This window comes from Taurulus bubalis, assembly GCF_910589615.1.
Source record: "Taurulus bubalis genome assembly, chromosome: 3".
Lineage (NCBI taxonomy): Eukaryota > Metazoa > Chordata > Actinopteri > Perciformes > Cottidae > Taurulus > Taurulus bubalis.
Genome location: NC_136591.1, coordinates 32,718,102 through 32,740,648, shown reverse-complemented (window position 1 = coordinate 32,740,648; position 22,547 = coordinate 32,718,102). Strand labels below are relative to the sequence as shown.

The following is a 22,547-nucleotide window of genomic DNA, read 5'->3' as shown; positions in this document are numbered from 1 at the left end:
TTCCAACAATTTTCCAACCCAGAGAAATTTTAAGTTAACAGTCAATTTCATGTGGTCGCTTGTCAATGGCGTCATGTCACCTTTACCCCTTTTAAGTGATCTGAGCAAACATCAGCGGCAGCTCCATACGTCCACTGAACAGCATCAGAGAAACAATAAAAAAATGTTTATCATGAAACCGCTTAATTCACAATGTTATTACTGTTTTTTTTACCTATTTTTAATCACCTTGTCTGTTTGTTTTGGAGAGAAGGAAATCTCTATGAATAATTCAGGTCCCGGTAAAAAACTCTTTAATGATCATAACTGATAGAATCCTGACCGGGAGAAGCTGAGTGCAGATGTGGTAAAAATGTGGTAAAGACAACAACTCCCATGATCCAATGCGTCTTTTGTTTCCCTGCTATAGCGTTAAAAAATGCCATACTATTACTTAACATTACTTACTCATTATTCTGAATACATCCAGTCTCACGTTACAGTAAAGGTCGCACCTAGAAGTGCACATTCAGCTTTTTATCTGAGGCCGAAGGACAAAAGAGGAACATTTCCAGCTGGGAATGACTCATCATCCACCTCAAAGAGTAACTCAATTTGTACTCTTGCAGGGTATTTGTTACAGATTCCTTCTATTTTCTAATTCATGCATAGTTTGGTCTTTCCTCAATGTAATCTACAGTGCAATCATTTCTGGTGCCTAAATGAGGTGGTGGGTTTGAATGCCCTCTGAAAAGAAAGAAATGTAAATCTCGTTTCGTTGGTTGTTTCCCGACAGTGCTAAACGTTTCAGAAGTACAAAGAAGTCAGTGAGAGATATTGCTGAAGGACTGAATCACTCACCAGAGACTTGTGTTTTCTCTCCAGGAGTCTGAGAACCACAGTCCTACTGTAGCATCCATGCTGAGAGAGCGGGAGGGAAACAGATCAGGTTGAACGGGATTATATGAGACGGAGTACATGAGCAAGAGAGAAAGATATAAAGACACTTTTGAACACATAAAAATAAAAGTGCATATACAAGATGCACTCTGCACAAATCAAAAACGCCTGTTCATTTGCAATACACACCATCCACTTTTTAAACCAGGTTGCTTTAATATCCAGCAAGGCCAGTAGATGAATGGGTTCCAGGGCTTTCTCTGTCCCAGCTGAGGCAAAGCCATGTTCGTAATGGAAGGACAGCAGGTAGAGGGTGCTCTCTATGACTTCCTCCATATATCTAAAGCCGGGTAGAAATATAACAACAACAAATGTTCTGAATGTATGTCATAATTCTCGACATAATAAAGACAACTGACGTACATTTGGACTTGGATAAATCATGTGGGGAACCGTTGCAGCATACTGAACATATATCTCACTGGTCTTAAACATTTTCATTAAACTTGACATATTTCAATCAGCAGAGAGACCTAAAGGGGTAAAAACTCACTTCTCAGGATGGCGGATCCAAAAGATTGTTACCTCCTTTTGAAAGTCATTCATCAATCGAATCTGAGGCAAGACAGAGAGAGAGAGAGAGAAAGTTCTAATGTATTTATATGCTGATGCACTTTAAATACTGCAACACAAAACATGCGGTACCTGTTTGAGGAGACGACTGATCTCAGGTCTGTTGATGTCGATGGCGGTTGAGCCAGTTGGAAAGCTTAGCTTTTGAGACACAAAACTTGACTCCACACTTTTAGCTGCACATCAAAAAGCAAATATTACAAATTGTGTATTATACACAAGATAATAGTGGTATTCATAATGCAGCATATGCAAGATCCATTTAGAGTGAAAATGTTCTTAATTTAACAATACAAAGTCATTAAAGGATAACTTTGGTATTTTTCAACCTGCACCCTAGCAACATACATTTTAAGAGAGCGCTGGAGCCGCTAAACAAGCCGCTAAACAAACGTGATGACGTCATCACTCGGGAGAACTCCTCACCATCAATTTACGTTCACTAAAGGTTTTGTCTGACAAGTTCTGGGTTTTTTTGCCTTTTGAACCAGCCTGTTTTGTGTCATGTGACTTGTTGACAGAAAACCACGGTGGAAACGTGAGGGAGAGTTGGAGAGAGGAGAGCCGGTGCAGTCAGAGTGTGTTGTGTTGGAGTACATAAAGCGTTGTTCGGTGTCATCTACAAGATCTTCAATGTCATGACTGAATATGTAGCTGATTTCAACAATATGGAAGCAACGCAACATTTCAGAATGAGAACTCTCTGTGCAAGACTTGGTTTGACACAACAACAATAAAGAGACAAAAATCTGGATCTGTTAGTGGCAAATACAATCCCTCAATACTGGACCAATTGTTACAATTGTTCTCCTCACTATACACTTTGACACAAATACATGGGAAATAGGGTCCAGAGTAAAATATCAAAGTTATCCTTTAACATTCTTAAAAACAACTGTACACTGTAAAGCTAGATATTCATGATGATCCATTGAGGCCTGTGAATTATTAATTCAGTATAAAAATGTATATTTCAAAATCTTTTTACACAAAACAAAAATGACTATCAGTGTGGCTAGGTACCTCAAGAAGTATATTGAGACATATTTTCTTCATAGGTAAAGAAGGGCTGAGCCTTTAAAATGCAATTTATTTTAACTGAAAAATTATTGTAAATCATGTTCTATTTGTCAGCTTAAACATGGAGGTGCGGCTCATGCACTCGGTCCATTCAGAATAATAGCCTACCCAAACTGGTGTAGATCTCTCGTGTCAGATTCAGCGGAGAGGAGGAGAAGCTTTTAGCAAAGAACTGCAGTACATTATCCTGATGGAAAAAACATCTGTTATCAGCATACACACACACACACAAACACACACAGTCAAATACACGTGATGAATGATTCATATCTGAACGTTAAAATATGAGAAAACACAATGACAGGAAATTAAACAAGATTATTACAGACAGGATTTACAGCCTCTACTGAGAGAGTAGCCTGCATATTTGCGACCAATTAGCTCTGAATCATTAGGGAAAACAGTGTTATCTTGTTTTCTCTGGTTTGGCAAGATGATGAACATTCTGTTTTTCTTTGTTTGTTATCATTAATTATAAAGCCTGAAATTGTTCATGAAAACGACATGATTATTGTTGATTCAATTGTGAATTATTCATTGTCAATTTGTAGATTAGGTCGCTCAGGACTCACGCTGAGGTCGGGGTCAGTCAGAGCTGCAGAGAGATTTCGGCGCAGGCTGCTCCAGCTCTCACAGCTCAGCACATCAGACGGATTGGCACAGCAGAGAGCCTGAAGAGCCTCCCAACGCACCTACACAGAGTTACATCACTTCACCTGGACCACACTATTCACATTAAAAAAGCAGTAATTTACAGACTCTGTGAATCGTGACCCCTTTGAGCAGACAGGTCTGGTGTGCCCATTGAGGGCCGTTTACAACGGTTAGCGACACGATCAACCAACTTTGTAGGCAGGGTTACGAATGGTGACTCCGTCATCTTTCAAAGCTAGTTGGCTACCTAGTTATATTACTTACAAGTCGAATTACAGGAATAACAGCTCTTAAATCAACATAATGAATTGCTCTCTGAACGGAGAATGACTTTAGCAAACGAATACTTCACTACTTCTTAAAGCAAAAATCGGTGAGCATGAAAATAATGGAAGGCTGAATGAATTAAGTGAAACAAAATGGTAAATTCTGCCTGATTATTACGCTAATGTCTACTGAAAAAAAACTGTTCAACCAAAGAGTGATCTATTTATACATTTTATTTTTAGAAGCCTGAAGAAGTAAATTATGTTGTATTTCAGTAAAAGAATGAATGGATATATAATATTAAGGTAACGTAGAATAAAATCATTTTCACAACCGCTGGAAACTGCTAATCTATGACAAAAACTATGACCAGCAACATACACCATCATAATGTATGTGTAAGTGAGACCTTCTACCTCTTTGGGCCTGCTGTAGTCAAGTTGTTCAGCCAAAGCCTGCAGCTGCTCTTGTCTGATGAAAGCATAACTCTAGAAAGGACAGTGGAGATGAAACACAAAGTATTATGATCCATCATAAACCAACATAAAAAAGAGCTTTCAGTCGACAATGGAAAGGAACAAACTCCCCGAGGACACCGATTGCGACGAATGCCGTCCACAGATGGAGATACTATCTTGACAATTTATGCGAGAAAACAGAAGTCTAAAAACAGGCAATAAATAAATCAAATTCAACCATTTATTGCCACCAGACTGCCTAGATACTGCATCTCTCACCTGGTTAAAGGAGGAGTCGCTGTCAGAGCAGTTGTCAGTGTACTGGCTGTTGGCCTGACTGTGCTGCTTCTCTCTGTGCATCTCCTCCTTCCTCATCTGGTCCTCCTCAAATTTGTTGATTAAAGACTCCACCACCATGATCATGGTGTTTTTCAAGGTCTGCGTCATCTGCTGGTACCTAGCATAAAGCGTGTGTAAATCAGTGTATGATTAGCATCACTTATTTTCTGAATAATAACTCTATTTCACCTGCTGTGCAAGAGTTTGAACTGTATGATTCAGATTTCACAAAATGTTTTGTTATGCCCTCCAAACATAGATAGCCACTGTGTTCCATTTGTAGTTGAAAGTGGGATACCTTGTATTGCAAGTTTGTCATTTTAACATAGCATCATTTAAGTATTCCAATTAGGGGGGAAAATGCAAGAAACATATTGTAGTTACCAACAAGATTCTTTTTTTTGTTTCCAGGAAACATGTCAATGTCACTGGAAAACATCAGCTTCTCATCAAAGAATACTCTCACTCTCTCGGACTCCACAATGAATGAATCATAAACATCTGGAGACAACAGAGGAGCAAAAGCTCAGAGTCTGAGCTATACTCACTCAGCTGAGTCCCTGGTACTTTGGGTGACGGCATGGATCAGGGTGTCGTGACCTGAGCCAACCGCATGTTGTCCATCTCCTCTGGTCAAGTGCTTGATCTCCTCCTCTACCACAGTCCCCAATGAGCTCTCCACATACTGACGGAGATACTTGACAAACTCGTAACTGAAAGGAGAGCAATGACGGAGTCAGACCTACTGTATATGTACTGTCCATTCAATTTAAACAGAAATAACTATTAAACAAAACCATTAAAGTAAATGTTATACTATCCGAGTCTGGCGGCCTTACTTGTGGAAGTTCTTGTCTGTCTCCTCCAAGTGAAGGAGGATCTCTTCAGCACATTCGGTCGACGGGGCGCCAGAGATCCTGTCGTTAATGCTTCTCAGAAGCTGCTTGAGCAAGGATTGCAACTCTGCTTCATCTTCAGCTGACAACTGAGACATCTCTACTGCCGGTCCCTAACATGGGATAGAATAAAGAGATTGGTTTTCTAGGATTAAAATATGCAAATGTGTAATAGCGAGGGGCAGCCATAAATTAACAAACTACTGTGCCAAAATGTGTAAATGGTTCATTTGCTTTATAGGTAGAAGAAAAAAGAGAGAGCTGGGGACCAGTCAAGGTACAGCACATACAGATGTACAAGTATCTGATCAACCTAAATTAAATATGGAAAATATAAATGAACATACATGTTTATCATGAATAACTCTTTGAATACCATTTATGTCTATCATATTTTATCCTTCACCATCTGCAGGTTTTCATGCTCGAGTAATAAATCTATCAGATAATTACCAACCAACCTACACGAGAGCAGGCAATAGTTGTTGTTTTTTAACAACAAAGCTAAGGACAAATATAAATAATAGATGTATATCTGTCAAAGGGATTCATTTATGGAATTTGTGTGACAAGGCATTCAAAATGTGCTTAAGCTCCAGTCTACACGTTTCGGTCTATATCTTTTGTTTCCCCTTTAATGTAATGCCTCATTGTTATTCATTCATTTTCATGTGCATTGACTTTTACTTGCAACAAAGTATTTCTACACTATAGTAGTGGTATTTTTACTTCAGTCTAATACCCAGATACCTCCTCCACCACCAGTTGTGTTGCTCATCAAACAGGTGTGATAATCAGCTAACTAATTTACCTTCGTACCATAGTGACAACAACACAGACTAACGTTTTACACAGCCGTTTCCTCTCAAATTTACAAATAAACCAATACTAATTTGTATTAATAATGTTATGTGTTACTGTTTTTAATTTACAGCCCAAACCAGTGAATTGTTTCTATCTGGTTAGCTTGACGTTACCTGTAACACTAGCTAGCCCGATGCTAACTTAACCCAAAGACTACCCGTTGCACAAGACAACTGTCCGAACAGAAAGACGTCACATGCGGTATATTTTTAAACCAGTCACCTCTTTGTTGGACTTGTAAAAGCTTTTATCCAAGTAACATATTGGGAGCACTTGCAACCAAGCTCTGTGTCTCTATGGAAACGTCCAGTGATGTTAACTGCGGTGCATTGTGGGATGTCCAAAGAAACTGCAAGCCGCCTTTTGAGCGTCGGAAATATGTGTTTCACGAGTAAGATAAACATGATTAGAAAATCATTCTTTTTTGAAGACACATTCAAGATCTCGCAGAAAATACATACATATAAAATAATTAAATACAAGCGTTCGGAACATTCTGTAAATAATATATATATGGGGATTTATATAAAAGTATACATAGACATATTTAAATTGCACTAGGCAGTAGGCATAGATAAGAACAGAAATAAAACAAAGAGCCAGGACTTCAAAAAGAAGGGGCATCAAATAATCATAAGAAACTATATACTTTCCCACAAATCGTTCTTACTGTACATTCTGTAGGTGATGAGAGCAATCATTTTGAATAATGTATAGACCAAACAAAGAATGGCACGTTGTTTATCCACTTGCTAAAATGAAAAACACATTTTACCCAGAAGAATGACGATCATAATAGTCATTTTAGATGTAGATAGGTGTAAATTATCCACATAAAAACAGAAAAATGTCGGAGGGTCCACTTCGAATTTTAACCTTTTTAAAGAAATTCTGCAACCAGGTAAACCGTATGAAGTGTTTTGAAATGAGTTCCTTTCAAGAAAAGTGTAAATATTAGTGTCTCCTCTCCAGAAACTGTCGCAAAATCCAACCATGACTGGTGTGAATGCTTCAAAGTCGTTTTTTTCACATGGTCTCGAATGCAGCACCAGAGAAACACGCAGTCACGTGACTCAATGTTTTGCTTCGTCTACCGGGTGCTGCACAGGCGACGTCTCTGCCTGCTGAAACGTTTTGTCGGAGCTGCTGCCTTTACCTTTATCCGAAAATTGTCTATGTAGGAACGGTGACACGTTTTGTTCACACGCCTGAGTTACCGGTTAACGTTACGTTTAGAAACCGCAGCGTTAAATCGGCGGAATACGCTTTTAAGCCAGCGAGCTCGCATCAGCATCACTCGAGTCGACGATGGCGGCCGTTGACAGCTTTCAGTTATTGTATGGAGAAATTTCTCGATCGTGCAATCCTTACATTGAAACCCTGGCCTTAGTCGGTGCTCTTTACGTGGCCAGGAAGGCAGTAATCCTGCTGGGCGACTGCTGCACGTTGGTCAGGGTGCATTTCCTGCCAAGAATTATCCCGAGTAAGAAGCTCACCCAAAGATTTGGAGACTGGGCTGTCGTGTATGGTAAGCACGCAGCAAGGGATCTCGGCACGAGCACCGGGAGTGCATGCTTTATTTTAGTAATTGATCAAGCAAAGAATGCTACATATTCAGCCTCTCAGATTTGACACAGATTTGATGCAGATTTTCTTATTTTTATCTTTTGGGTATTTGTCTCTCAAAACAGTAAATCTGAACATGTCATCCTGGGCTTTGTATATGTATATATATATATATATATATATATATATTTATATATATATTACTGTTTTCTGATACTTCCTAGATACAATGATGAATCAATAAAGATAGACATAATTGGCAGAACACCCTACAATGAGATGCCAGTTTACAATGATGTAAAATAGAGAAAAGCAGGATATTTATTTTACATTTGAGAAGCTGGTGAATTCACAATTGTTGTTGTTTAATGTATTGCCAATCGATTAGTCATCTTATTATTTGGGTAACAAAGTCTACTAAATCTCAGGTTTTGAGGTCATCGTGCTGTTATACTGTGCAGTAGTTCTCTGTCCTACATCCTTATTCCTTCCATGACTTTCATTGATGCATATTGTCCTCTGTCCTGTCAGGTGCAGCAGAGTTTGTAGCCAAAGCCTATGTAGAGGAGCTGGCCAGGCATGGAGTCAGCATTATCTTTGTCACTCAGGACCTCGCCTCTGTCAGAGAAACCGCTGCAACCCTCTCCCAAAGCTACAGGGTGGAAACTGTTGTCATACCAGCTAACTTCTCTGCGGACAAGGCAGCCAGCAACCTCATCAACGAAGCCATGAGGGGCAAAGATATCGGCTTCCTGGTGAACTGTCTGGAGTCTGTGACTTCCTCTCAGAGCCTGATCGAAATGCCTGAGCAGAGCCTCTTGGATTTCGTGAATAAGAACGTCGCGGTCGCCACTCTGATGACCCGGTTGGTGCTGCCGGGGATGCTGGAGCGCAGCAGAGGCGCTGTGGTCAACATATCATCGGGTGCTTGCTCCAGACCCCTGCCTGGACGAGTGACCTTCACTGCCTCCACCGTGAGAACAAACCAATTACTCTGCCTCTCGCAGATCCAGTAGAGATCTTTTTCACAGCATGCGATTTGTCATAGTATTTAAAGGCCATTTGTAAATAAATATTCTCAATAAAAATATTCCCTTAATGTCTATTGATGCTGGTATCTCCAAGCAAAGTAAAAACATAACCCACAAACACATTTTTCTGTCCTGACAATGATCCTCTTTCCCTTTCTCATCCTCACATTTCAGGGCTACATGGATCATTTCTCAAGAGCTCTTCACCTTGAGTACAGCGGCAAAGGGATCTTTGTCCAAAGTCTGACTCCTTTCCAGGTAGATGATGCCTCATGTGACCACTAACCAGTGTGGCTGTGTACTAACTGAACCCAACTATACACTGCCAACCAAAATATGTCTTTTATTATTGTATAAGTTATGATATTATTTGGTTACCCCCTGAGTGATATACCGCATGTGTGTACGTGTGAACAGATTGCGTCGACTGAGCAACAACCCTTCTCCTCAACACCGGCGTCCAGAGGGGGCTGGTTTGTACCAAAGCCAGAGGTGTATGCCCGCCACGCAGTCTCCACCCTGGGGGTCTCTAATAGGACCACCGGCTACTGGCCTCACACACTGCAGGTGGGCACACAATATGTCACGGTTGTTTGTCATTTCCAGCCCTTTGTGAAAACAGGATCTAAAACACAGAATGCATTTGTGGATGCTGATCTGTTTCTCTTTGTTCTTTCTTCCCAGTATGGTCTGATGACACGTATTCCAGAGTGGATTTGGGTTCTTGGATCACGTGTGCTCATCAGTTAAGAGCTCACCTCTCCTCCCCTCACTAAAGACTTAACCCAGTTACTAAAACGTCTTGTTACTGGAGTCATGTAGAGTTTTAGTTTCTTCAGCCATTCAGGTTGAATGTGTTCAACTTTCAGGCTCTGTGGTGGTTAGGATATTTTCTTCTATTTATTTGGTGTCAATTTCAAGGAAAGCTGCAGTGGAATTTGCCTGAAATAGCCAATACATATTAATATATTACTCCTGTATTACTGAATGGTCTGACCATCTTAAATTGCCTGTACATGTCTTAGTGGAGGCCAGACATGAGGCTGGAAACAGGGTTTGACTTTGAGTTTGGATTGTAAACATGTGCAACATAATCTGACATCATTTGGTTTGGTGCTTGGATTTAAACATCAGCCTCCATGTAGTTTCAACACTTTGGAGAACGAAATATTTCAAACCAACATGGGTTATAAAGGTGAGGTAAATATAAAACTATTTTATTTTTCTATGTATTTAAAAAAAGAAGTGGGTCATCATAAGTGAGAATAATTATTTTTCTAGGAGTCTATGCATTGTTTTTAGGGGAACATCATACTCATTGTTCATTTAAAGAGACAGATTTATATCATAATGTAGAATACATTGACTTTTAGTGAGAAAAAAGCTGCATTATGCAACACTAACCAAAGTGTTATTCTGATCAATATAACCCAATCTAAAAGAAACGTGTTCACTAAAAGTGAAAGGACAAATTGTTTTACTTTCACTGCTCTCGTAAAGATCTGATCAAAGACTCTTGAGTTTAGTTAAAACCAGGATTGGCGCTAGTGTTTTACACATGTGTGTGTGTGTGTGTGTGTGTGTGTGTGTGTGTGTGTGTGTGTGTGTGTGTGTGTGTGTGTGTGTGTGTGTGTGTGTGTGTGTGTGTGTGTGTGTGTGTGTGTGTGTGTGTGCGCGCGTGCGTGCGTGCGTGCGCGCGTGTGTGTGTGATGAGTGAATGAATGATAGCTTTAAGGGTCATTGGTACAACACTCAAGCATCTACAGGAGTGAATTTGAAAGTGGGATTTCGTTGAGAAACTATATTTGAGCTATTTTACTGTATGTAGATATTATTTCAAAATAAGTATTTATATTAAGAAATGTGAACAAATTCAGATCTCGTGGTTGCTTACACATACAATACAACATATACAATGTTGAATTAGATATGATACGTGTCGTCATTACACCCATTAGACCAATAAAACTCTTCTCCGTTCCAATACTGTCTTGTCTTTTGCTTGCCTGAATGTAAGTGTGCCAAAGTGTCTTCTCTTTGAAGGTTAGTCATTTTATCTGACTTGTAGTTGTTTCATCTATATGACATGTTGACTTATATGCTGAAGGCCACAACCGCTCTGTTTTTCTCTAAAAAAACATCAACGTGGTGTAAATCATTGACGTGAATAGACACCATGTCGACTGCCAGAGTTTACGCTGCGACCCTTCAGATCTGCCAGGTCACTGCTGGTTAACACACACACACACACACACACACGTGAACACACGTGAGGTGCAGTGTGCCCATAAACCCTCGTGGTGCAGAGCAAACCTGGGCTTTAAACACAAAACTAGAATCTTACAAGTCTGATCTTTTTTTTCCTGAGGCGTTTATTAAATGTCTACATGGCATAAGTAGAGTTGAGAAAGCTTTTTTTTTTCATCCTAACATGCTGAGAAACATATTAAATATAGGAAATATGATAACAGACGTCAGAATAAACTTTTATACATCTCCTTTTCATACAAACAATGTCGCCTTTAGTGCTGTAAAGATTAGGAGAATCAACTAATTTACACCTGCTGTAAAGTAAAAAGTAGCAGTACAAAATAATTAATAAATACAAAATACCATCAGAAATGGCATCACAATAATATTCTAACTAGTGGTAGAGATACAGAAATAAATGTAATTCAATTAAAATGTAAAGACTTAAAGCTAAGTTTACGAGAAACCAAACGTTATAAGATGCCTTTTCGAGTACCCTTTCAAATGGTGTTCCCCAATTTGGGAGAACACTTATTAGCATAGTATAGAATTGCTTACTTATACAGACAGATTGGTGGAACTGTCCAGGAAAAGAACCGACCTTCTGGTAATAAGCGTTTCCAAGATCAAGGTCAACTTTGAGGTCATGATGGACAAGAAGACTATTTTATTTACTGTGTGGAAAGCCCCTTGTTCATTTTTGCTAACCCTAACTGCCACAACAGCTTCAGTGCTGCTTCTCCAAGTCCGTGGAAAAGTCTACTGAGGGGATAAAACGCCATCCGTTCACACGTTGGTTCAAAATATCAGGGTCAGGGTCGAGATCTGTAAAGGGCACACATACTGAATCACGGCACTCCCATACTCATCACACCTCGAAGAATCTGCATTTGTTTCCTCACTTATTTATTCAGGTGTGAAGCGGAATTGCCAGCGATACAAGCAACAGGACAAAACAAGGTTTTTATACCAGCCTCTCAAATGCAGTGTTGGGACTGGAGGGTTGTTGTTGTGGTTAGGATGGTGTCCTTCCAGATAAGATGCCAAGGAACCATGAAAGAGCTGCTTCTTCCACACTTTCTGTCTTTGTCGTCCTCCCGAGACATCGCTCTCTTCATTCACCTTTTTTCTCTGTGGGTATGAACTGGTAAGTTCATTTATTTATTTTTACAAATCTATTCTCTCTGATTTTACTTTGTCAAAAAGGGAGAAAAAAATGATTATATTGTACCATGCATGGACTGGAAATAATTTAAGTTTAATGGATTTATTTTTGGAGTATCTTGGTGCACAGTTTGAAAAAAGCTAAATAGGCATATGTAGTTCAACATGTGAATGTATTGAAAAATGTGATTCTTCACAACTAGCACATATCAAACAGCTACCAGAGAGTCTTGTGTTTGATCGTATAAGGATGTGAGACGACGCAATATGAGAATGCTTCACAAAATAGTATTTTGATTAAATAAACAGAACCAAAACAATGCAACAGGCAAAACAGGCCTCACGAAAGAACCGTAAAAGATCAAAGTCAGAATAAAATGATTCATTATGTGAAAGAAACACAATAAACGGAACACTTGCACCAGCCTTATCTACTCAGGCCGGTTAATCTGTATTTAATCTGTATTCTGTCTGTATGAATAGGGGTTGAGCTCACATTCTATGAATTAAGATTTGCGACAGTTGGTATTAACCAAGGTTAAGGTCTTGGGTTGCAGCAGATAAGTGTGTTTTGGAGATCGGAGTCAGCAGCCGTGGCTTCTATCAAGCCTGCAAGAAAGGATAAAAGTTTGGCCTTGTGAGGAAGTCGGCCTGTTCTGACTTTTACACCCACAATCATCTCAGAAGCATTATTTGTAAAACTGAAAATTACAAGTCCAGTCTAGGGAGGCTACTCAATTGCTAATGAAAGTAATAAAACCAGGACTACAAACCATTCTCTTTTGGTCAAGCAGTAATAGTATGCATACCTCTTTGTATTCACCTCCTCCCACAGAAAGCAAGACAACTGGTAACTGAAATGGGCGAATGGGATGTGCTGGGCCGCCTGCTGGATAAAGTGCAGAGTCACTCCACGGTGATCGGCAAGGTCTGGCTCACCGTGCTGTTCGTCTTCCGCATCCTGGTCCTGCGCACTGGCGCCGACAAGGTCTGGTCTTCGTATTCCCCATTTCAAGCCGACTTCACAGCAGTAACCACAATGTAGGGACAGGTGGATGTCTTAAAACACCTCCCTACTTCCACATTAAAAAAAAAGCACTTTATTTTGTATGATCATCCCGAGGTACGGGGCAGTAAACATTGACCCTCCTACAATGTAAGCTCTCTGAAGTTTGTAGTAGCATATGCATCATCTTGTTTCTCTCATCTTCCTCTAGGTCTGGGGCGATGAGCAGTCCGACTTTGTCTGCAACACCAAGCAGCCCGGCTGTGAGAACGTCTGCTACGACCGCGCCTTCCCCATCTCTCATGTTCGCTTTTGGGTTCTTCAAATTATTGCTGTGGCGACTCCAAAGTTGCTCTACCTTGGTCACGTCCTCCAAGTGATCCACATTGAGAAGAAGGTGTGTCTCTGCAGTGGGCGTAGTAGGACAGGAGAGACTGGTGAATGCTGTTTGTCAGGCACGCCACACCTGTAGCGGCAGAAGCCTGGGCCAGTGACGGCAAAGTGTAGTGCCACTGAGGATTATCACCAAAATCTGCTACTCAAATTCATTTTATTTAAGCTCACAAAACCCCTCTGGCAGCTGTTTCCACTTTGTCTGCCTCCAATATTTGATTAACATAGCTTTAAAGTGATACCTATCCCAAATCTATATTTTCAGGACCCAAAACTCACTTGTTGTGAGCTTAAAACCGTTTAAAAAGCAACCTATTTTTAGGCCATTCCCTTGAAAATTGCATACCGAAACTAAAAAGGGTGTATCTCTGCAACCACTAGGGCTATTTGAATAATGTTGGTTATAATAAAAGGTACACATGTGAGATTTTGTAAATATCACTCTATATGTTACTGGTTAAGAGTAAATGAAGATGACACACAGCAAAAATGAAAAGCTTTCAGGTCTGCATAGAAAAAAGCACTTTCAGGGGGATTATTTCTTTGAAATGATGCAGCTGTAAGGCGTAACTCTAACCCAAATCATAACACAATATATGGACATTCTCTCTGCAAAGGTTGATTTTGATAAAGTGAAGCAGAACAAAGTTAGAGAGGGTTTAGTACAAAGAAAATTCAGGTGAGGTCTCCAAAATTTGCATTGGGGCACATTTGCGCACATCTGTGACATTTGAATTGTTTCATGTACCAAACCATATATTTCATTATAATGCTACTCTCAATAAATGTTTGAGTCTATATCTCATAAATTTCCTGAACTTCATATCCGACGGCAGCATCCATCTTTCATCTTTCTCCTAATAGCTTCCAATGCATCTGCAAGTCTTTTTTCCGATCCCTTAAAAATGTCTAACTCTTTCCCCCCCCCCCCTGTCCTTCCAATTCCAGATGAAGGAGAGGCTGAAGAAGCAGGCCGAGTTGGACGATCAGGCCGGCCTGTTCCTTCGAAGGGTCTACAAAGTCCCCAAGTACACCAAGAGCACCGGCAAGATCAGCATCCGCGGCCGTCTCCTTCGCAGTTACGTCCTCCATCTTGTCGCCAAAATTATCCTGGAAGTTTTGTTCATCGTGGGTCAGTACTTCCTGTACGGCTTCACCCTCCAGGCCGTCTACGTCTGCGAACACTCGCCGTGCAAACACAAGGTGGACTGCTTCCTGTCAAGGCCGACGGAGAAGTCGGTCATCATCTGGTTCATGCTGGTGTCGGCGCTCGTCTCCCTCCTCCTCAGCGTGGTGGAGCTGGTCTACCTGTGCGTGAAAGCCGTGAAGGAGTGCATGACGAGGAGGCAGGACTACACCGTGACCCCGGTGACGCCGCCGCCACCCTCGGAGAGGAAAGCGTTTAAAAGCTGCGACGGGATGCTCCAAAATTGTGTCAACCTGGATCTGGAGCTCCAGGGACGAAAGTTGGGGGTCAACGACGCCAAAGGCGGGGTCACCGAGGCCGCTGTGAATGTGTCGCCTGAGAGCAACGGCATGGGAGGGGAGGTCCGCATCTGAAGCATGGAGGCCGCGGTCGGTTTGGGGTCCGGTGTTCGTGTGCTTTGGCTTTGAGGAGAGAAAAAAGTGTGTTTGTGTGCAGAAAGAGGGAAGGGGAGTAGCCAGCTTCTGTAAACAGTCTGAGTCACATGCAAAATGTTGCCTAAAGTTACTGTGACATAGTAAAAACTAATGTTTGTTGAAATGTCTTGCAGTTGACAGACATATTTTTGACATATTTTAAAGATGGGTATTTTTTTTAAATGATTTTAGACAGTGTTGATTCAATAAACCTCTCATATATGTTTACCTGTCTGAATTTTGTCACGTCTTTTCAATTTGAGAACAACCAACATCCATCTGAACCTCTGCGTTTTTTTACTATTCTATCATACTCTATATAAACAGCTCCACTTGCTATAATGCTTTTGTTTTTAATTCTGTTTTAAACTTTGTAAACTGAGAATATATAAAACAGAAGACCTTATTGTGGTGCTGCCATCACAAAACATTGTATTCCTCAAAGCATTTGTTCATCACAGTAACAGAAACATATAACAACCCGAGCAAATAAGACTGGTAGTACTTTTAAGGAAATAGTTTGTTTATTTATACACGTAGCGTTTACTGTTAGCTTGGCTTAGCACGCACACTGGGAACAAGATAAGATGAATTAGCCTCTATAGTTGAATTAGTAACCGGTTATATTACAGCTGTTCAATCCCATATTTCTTGTCATGTGACTTCCAACTCAATTCAATTTTTTATTTTTCATAACCTCAGTCCAACTTTCTTAATATTTAAATATGAGCAGCAGTTCAATTAAGCCTCGTTTCAGTGATACACTTTCCCTGTTTATTTTCAAATATGCGTGGCCATTTAGCTGAGATAAACTGAGAACACCTGTCAATTATTACACCTGTCCTCTTGGTCTCAACTTGCTGACAGCACACATCTAAAGCCAGATGTGTGTTGCTCAATTTCCTCATCGTTCCCCAGCTCACTCCAAGGTCCAACTTTAAAGTTAGCGATCCGTCCCAGCCAGAGACAGTCATTTCTGACCGGGTCAGCAGGTAAGATGCAACGACTATTGTTCTATGCTACAGATCAAACTAATCATTTGCAAATGGAAGGGAAATAGAATGAGGGAATATTTGTAAAGAGCATTATACAGAATGGAAATGTAGAGTATTCTTTACTTTTATACATAAACATATTTGTAAGAAAGCGTTTTTAGTTTTTTTACTTAATTGTGTTAATTTCTTGTGTTAATTAATTGTGTTAATTTCTTAACCAGTATTAATATGACTTAAAGTTAACTAATACTTGAATGAGATTGTTTTTCATGTTTTACCATCCAGCTTAACCCACAAGACCCGTTTAATATGCTTGTATATAATCTATAATATTATAAAACATGTACGCTTTTAAGCTATAGTTACAAACTGCTTTTTTTTCTTTGTTTTTACCTTCTTAATTTGATCTCTTTACCAGCTTATTATGCCGTTTAGTACAATGCCACCGAGTCTTCCATTCAGATTTCTGATTAATTCTTATTTTAGGAAAATATTAACCAACTAGCGCATATCCTCTCACATCTCAAGTAACCAGATTCAAGAAGAGAAACAATATTTGATCTACATATAAATAAAACAACGAGTGGCTTTCTTCCAGCAGCAGCTTATTCATTCAATATCGAGTTGTGGTTAATGGTTCAGTTTATAAGGTGTGTTGTAAGGTGTGTTGCAAGCTAAATTAGATATATTTTTCACTACAGATCGGTAACTGAAGATCATTGATAAAGATGGGAGACTGGGGATTCCTGTCGGGGCTGCTGGACAAGGTCCAGTCCCACTCCACGGTGATTGGGAAGATCTGGATGAGCGTGCTCTTCCTGTTCAGGATCATGGTTTTGGGTGCCGGTGCGGAGGCCGTCTGGGGCGACGAGCAGTCGGGTTTCGTCTGCAACACGCAGCAACCCGGTTGCGAGAACGTCTGCTACGATTGGATCTTCCCCATCTCGCACATTCGCTTCTGGGTGCTCCAGATCATCTTCGTCTCCACGCCGACGCTGGTCTACCTGGGCCACGCCGTGCACGTCATCCACAAGGAGAACAAGATGAGGGAGCAGCTGTTGAGCCCGGGCGGGTCCCGGGTGCTCAAAGTGCCCAAGTACACGGACGAGAAGGGGAAAGTGAAGATCAAGGGGAACCTGCTGGGGAGCTACCTCACCCAACTCGTGTTCAAGATCATCATCGAGGGCGCCTTCATCTTGGGCCAGTACTACCTGTACGGCTTCATCATGGTGCCCATGTTCCCCTGCTCCAAGAAGCCCTGTCCCTTCACCGTGGAGTGCTACATGTCCCGGCCCACAGAGAAGACCATCTTCATCATCTTCATGCTGGTGGTGGCCTGCGTCTCCCTGTTTCTCAACTTCGTGGAGGTGTTCTACCTGATATGCACCCGGATCCGATGCGGGTCCAGGCCCCGCTCTCACAAGATCACTTCGGCGGAAAACCCCGCCAGCCTGTCGTCTCCCAGGTGGCCAGCGATGGAGGACGTGCACAAGCAGAACAAGATGAACATGGAGCTCGAGGGCAGCCAGAGTATCGGCGGAAGCCTGGACGGAGCCAAAGAGGAAAAGCGACTACTGAGTGGTCATTAAAAAACACTGCCCCGACCATTATAATGTATTGAATGTGCCTTTCAGATTGCCGCCCTCCTTGTTTATATACATATAAGAGACTTAAGTAAAGAGTTCATGTAAAATGCAAAAAAAAAAAAAGTTAGAATATCAAGGAGGAGCTTCGTCAAAATGTGGTTGAGTCATGCATGAATCTGAATTGTTCTTTAGAGCCACATTGTTGGGATTTTACATATATTTTGTGTTATTTAACAGGAAATTAAATAATGCAAAGCGTGCAATATTGATAATGCATTTTTGTACTTATTCGTTAATCTTTTAGTGAGCAGAGTTTTGTCTATGCCTATAGGTTTTGAATGAAGTTATTGCCATGTGCATTATAAAGGACTTGAAATATTTTTGCTCACTGAACGGTGAAGATGATGTTGAAGATGATTGTGGTGTAACAGTTTCTACTGTGTCTAGTAGACATTTTTGTGTGCTGTATTTTTGTTAATAAATGATTCAAATTTAAGATAAAAAAATGTTTCATGACTATAATTATTTTTCAGCTGACGAAGTCAAACACGTTAGTTTCAAAGAGCGTGATTTACACTTATTATGTGAAGCTGTCGGGCCTGCAACTAACGATAATTTTCATTACTGATGATATTATAGATATTTCAAGATATTCATTCTATGAAATTTTAGAAAATTGTGAAAAATGGACGTCACACGGTGACGTTTTCAAATCTGTATAATATCTGTGTAATATCACTGGAATGTGATGAATAAACAGAATTCATATTTGAGAAGAACATCTTTAATGATTAATCAATTAGTCAATCTATTGCCATTGTCTGGTGCGTGACAGATTAACCATTGCAACTTTATCATAGTGTCTGCTATTGGTTCAGAATAGGGAGTGGTTGATGGACTGATATGTATTAGCCTCCGCCACTGATTCATAAATAAATTTAGTGACTTGTTATCAGGCTAATGACATTTACATCAGATGGACACTGTGTGGGACAAACACGGCCATAAAACCTGCAGTGATCACGAGGACCTGCTCAACATGTTTGCAATTCAATACAAAATCCCTTCAACAAAAGCATATTTGCAGAGCTAATGATATTAGATGTGCTCTGTTTGTTCCGACTTTGTGTAAATCACAACAACAAAAAGAAAAAAAAAAACTTCTGTTCACACAGTTTCAACTAAAAATGAGTGACGGTTGAATCCTCACGTAGCCCTCATTGCAAGTTTATACTGGATTGCATCAGCCTGTACTGGTGCTCGAGATATTGTGCCGATTGCCTTTGGCCCCTGCAATTCCATCACAAATACAATATGCAAAAAGGGATTTTGTCCTCCATTTATTGCGTCGGTGTGTGACATTTAACTATAAAGTAGCATCAATACAAAAATCACACCTTGGTAATGAGGAACAATAGCATCAAAACAGTTGTAGAAAAATCACAAGCACCATCATTTGATTTATAGCACTGCCAATCATTAACCCTCACAATCTTGTCAGTGCTCTCTGCCCAAATTGTCCACTTGGTGACAGCTCACATGTTGCGCAGTTTCCTCTAATCTAAAGTTCAAGGTACCGTAGAACGGTTTGGTTTGGTTCACTGGCTCTCTATCATTCATCTCAACAGCTGGTGACGGGTCTGTTGGTCTGCACAGAGGCCTTAAAATCAAAGGTAAGGTGTGCAACTACTTATTTTTATATGTATTTAGTTTGCTGCACACTATACACAATGTAATGAATTCAATCTTAAATGTAATGGTATTACTGTTGGTATACAATACACAACCTCAAAGCTATATTATTGTATATTATTGATATTGTATCATCTATTTTTATGAGTGGGTTCTTACTTAAGTACTTAAGTGTGTGTGTGTGTGTGTGTGTGTGTGTGTGTGTGTGTGTGTGTGTGTGTGTGTGTGTGTGTGTGTGTAGTGTTGGAAGAAATACTTCAGTAAAAGTAGCAGTATCACAGTGTAGAAATACTTTGTTAGAAAGAAAGAAATAATAAAAAGTTCTGCATTTAAAACTGTACTTAAGTAAAAGTACAAAAGTATGAGCATCAATATATTCTTAAGTAAAAGTGCCCATTATGCAGAAAGGCCCATTTCAGAATAATATGCGATATATTATATTATTGGATTATAACTATTAATGCTTTAAATTAATGTAAAGATAAAATGCATCAATATAGATATCAATACATTTTATCGTATTTACTTATAGCCTATACTAATACATAGTCATTTAGTCGTTTATTGTATTTTGTATTATAAATCTGAATATGCAAAGTAACTCAAGCTGTCTAATAAATGTAGTGGAGTAAAAAGTACAATATTTCACATGAGATGTCATGGAGTAGAAGTATGAAGTAGCATAAAATGAAAATACTCAAGTAAAGTAGAAGTAGCTCAAACATTTACTCAAGTACAGCACTTGAGTAAATAATGCATTCCACCACTGGTGCAGAGAAACTCAGGAGACCGCTTGACCATCCAGACGGGTGCATTGTTCATAATCCATGAGGATAAAAAAATCCATATTACATTTTCTTAGGGTTCAAAGCTCTTGGCAAAGCTTACATACACCATATTATATTTCAAAGTTGGCTAGATAAAGTCATGATGCGTAGTTAGGATACACTAAACAAAGGGCTTTTCTTCTAATAATAAAAAAATATACATACATTCATTTATAGCAGTTCAAAGGGACACAGAAACATCTTTGGAATATAGATTCCTCTCTAATCGTTAGATATAATCCCATATAGTGAGATAGCGTGAGATAAATCTTCGTTATGGATTTTCTTTTATGGCTCTGTTTACGTTCAGATCATGCCACACTTCTGGTGAGGGTTTTTACAATGTGGGATTGTGTCTACTCAGCAAAACAAACTTCCTTCTGATGTTGACAATGTTTTACCCTTAATGTTAATCTATAATCACGACTCAAAGCACCTGCTGCTACGTGTAAAAACACCAAAATGCCTTGTCCCATCATTTTGTGCTGTATGTAATATGGAGACCAAAATAGCACGGGTAAATGGACCATTCAAGACTTAAATAAACAACAAAATACTAATTACATTTTTACAAATTATGCTTTTGTTCTCAAACACTTGATACAAATTTACCAGTTTTCACTTTGTACATGCCTGTAATATTATAACTCACCTGGGCAATGACAAAAGAAGGGATTTACATTTTTAAGAATGCTTTTTATTGTCTAAAATATTATTTGATTTGCTTTTTCCCTACAGATCAGAGACCATGGGAGAATGGGGTTTTCTGTCCTCTCTGCTGGACAAGGTCCAGTCCCACTCCACCGTCATCGGGAAGGTCTGGCTCATCGTGCTTTTCATCTTCAGGATCATGATCCTCGGAGCTGGAGCAGAGAAGGTCACCTTCTTTTTTTTCATACTGTATTTATTTGTAGCGCTTTACCTCACTGATTGAGGTAACTGAACGCCTGAATCCATTTTAGGAGACGTTAAGAGCTTTCATGTGAAATGACGCCCTCTGGTGGCCGTATCAAAGACCCACAGCTCAATGAAACCCTGACTCAATGAAATCTGCTTACTTGTTGGTAACGGGAAAAAAACATGTTTTTTTCTTTATTTAAGTTTGCTCTTTTTTATTGATTTAGAAAAAAAGAAAAAGAAATATGACTCTAACTTGAAATCTGAGTCTTATTGTTTGTAGAACCACAACACAACAACGTATCTCCAGAATGCCATTTTGTATCCTGCTCGTTTATCATGATGTTATCAACACAATTATCTAATTACACTAGTGGGCACAGCAAGATTTGTTATGCAAGCTCAAATAAAATGCCTTTGTGTTCACTTCATCTGATATATATATCATGATATTAACTTCTCATCTGGACATTGCAGGTGTGGGGAGATGAACAGTCGAACATGATTTGCAACACCAAGCAGCCTGGTTGCAAGAACGTCTGCTACGACCAGGCCTTCCCGATCTCACACATCCGGTTCTGGGTCCTCCAGATTATCTTTGTGTCAACTCCAACGCTGATCTACCTCGGCCACGTCCTCCACATTATCCACAAGGAAAATAAGATGAGGGAACACATGGCGACCCACAGGAGCGAAGTCGCCAAAGTTCCAAAGTACTCTGACGACAAGGGCCACGTCGAGATTAAAGGCGACCTTCTGGGAAACTACATGACCTCCATATTTTTCAGAATCCTCCTGGAGGTAGCGTTCATCGTGGGCCAGTATTACCTGTACGGGTTCATCATGGAACCGAGGGTCGTCTGTACCCGAGCCCCCTGTCCCTTCACTGTAGAGTGCTACATGTCTCGCCCCACAGAGAAGACCATCTTCATCATCTTCATGCTCGTCGTGGCCTGCATCTCTCTGGTGCTCAACGTGGCCGAGATCTTCTACCTGGCGTGCGCTCGCTCGTCCAGACGAAAGGCGAAAAAAGTGCCGGCCATTGCTCTTCACCTGCGTTCAAACGGAGAGCGTCTGGTGAACCACGAGAAGCTCGGCCTCCATGATGTCAGCCAAAGCACAGCCTGAAGAAGGCCCCATAGATCCAGCAGGCGAAAAAAGGAAACATAATAATAGCAATGTAACTGAATTGAGAGGAATTGTGTAAAACTACACTCAGCGTTATTTATTTATGTGATGGAACAAAACAAAAATAAATCATGAAAGTGATGCACATTTGGAAATATTTATGGAAATTGAAAAAATACACAAGAATAATAGAATATATAAAGATACTGCATCACTGAAGAAAACGTTTAAAAATTGTACAAAAAGTGAGCTTTTGTGATTTCGTTTTGTTCTTGCTTTGTGTTTTTTACTTTCCACAACATATTTTTGACTATTGCTCCCC

At 40.1% G+C, this 22,547-nt stretch overlaps 5 protein-coding genes across 5 annotated transcripts in view; 4 read left to right on the top strand and 1 right to left on the bottom strand.

The window, feature by feature from the left end:
• The window catches only part of tbc1d32 (TBC1 domain family, member 32), a gene marked incomplete at both ends in the record, with an annotated part of 65,998 nt that extends 60,694 nt beyond the window's left edge, over nt 1–5,304 (bottom strand). Inside the window, 10 exons of the mRNA XM_079214912.1 lie at nt 841–900; nt 1,069–1,219; nt 1,433–1,494; nt 1,585–1,688; nt 2,701–2,779; nt 3,165–3,284; nt 3,930–4,001; nt 4,251–4,428; nt 4,859–5,023; nt 5,150–5,304. Coding sequence (XP_079071038.1) covers nt 841–900; nt 1,069–1,219; nt 1,433–1,494; nt 1,585–1,688; nt 2,701–2,779; nt 3,165–3,284; nt 3,930–4,001; nt 4,251–4,428; nt 4,859–5,023; nt 5,150–5,304 — 1,146 coding nt within the window. The remainder of the gene's footprint in view (nt 1–840; nt 901–1,068; nt 1,220–1,432; nt 1,495–1,584; nt 1,689–2,700; nt 2,780–3,164; nt 3,285–3,929; nt 4,002–4,250; nt 4,429–4,858; nt 5,024–5,149) is intronic.
• A 2,074-nt stretch (nt 5,305–7,378) lies between these two features.
• hsdl1 (hydroxysteroid dehydrogenase like 1) lies at nt 7,379–9,417 on the top strand (the record flags this gene model as incomplete). Its single annotated transcript, XM_079214959.1, has 5 exons — nt 7,379–7,598; nt 8,168–8,610; nt 8,842–8,925; nt 9,085–9,234; nt 9,352–9,417. 5 exons carry the CDS (start codon nt 7,379–7,381, stop codon nt 9,415–9,417), a joined length of 963 nt encoding a protein of 320 aa, XP_079071085.1.
• Nucleotides 9,418–12,940: 3,523 nt separating this feature from the next.
• Nucleotides 12,941–15,040, top strand: gja11 (gap junction protein, alpha 11; the record flags this gene model as incomplete). The annotated part of the gene is made up of 3 exons (XM_079216116.1): nt 12,941–13,069; nt 13,299–13,484; nt 14,429–15,040. The coding sequence occupies 3 exons, from the start codon at nt 12,941–12,943 to the stop codon at nt 15,038–15,040; spliced, it is 927 nt and encodes a 308-aa protein (XP_079072242.1).
• Nucleotides 15,041–16,823: 1,783 nt separating this feature from the next.
• On the top strand, nt 16,824–17,684 carry LOC306734732 (gap junction Cx32.2 protein; the record flags this gene model as incomplete). Its single annotated transcript, XM_079216117.1, has 1 exon — nt 16,824–17,684. The coding sequence occupies one exon, from the start codon at nt 16,824–16,826 to the stop codon at nt 17,682–17,684; it is 861 nt and encodes a 286-aa protein (XP_079072243.1).
• A 3,264-nt stretch (nt 17,685–20,948) lies between these two features.
• On the top strand, nt 20,949–22,225 carry LOC306734425 (gap junction Cx32.2 protein-like; the record flags this gene model as incomplete). The annotated part of the gene is made up of 2 exons (XM_079215782.1): nt 20,949–21,077; nt 21,575–22,225. The coding sequence occupies 2 exons, from the start codon at nt 20,949–20,951 to the stop codon at nt 22,223–22,225; spliced, it is 780 nt and encodes a 259-aa protein (XP_079071908.1).
• Between the last annotated feature and the right edge of the window lie 322 nt (nt 22,226–22,547).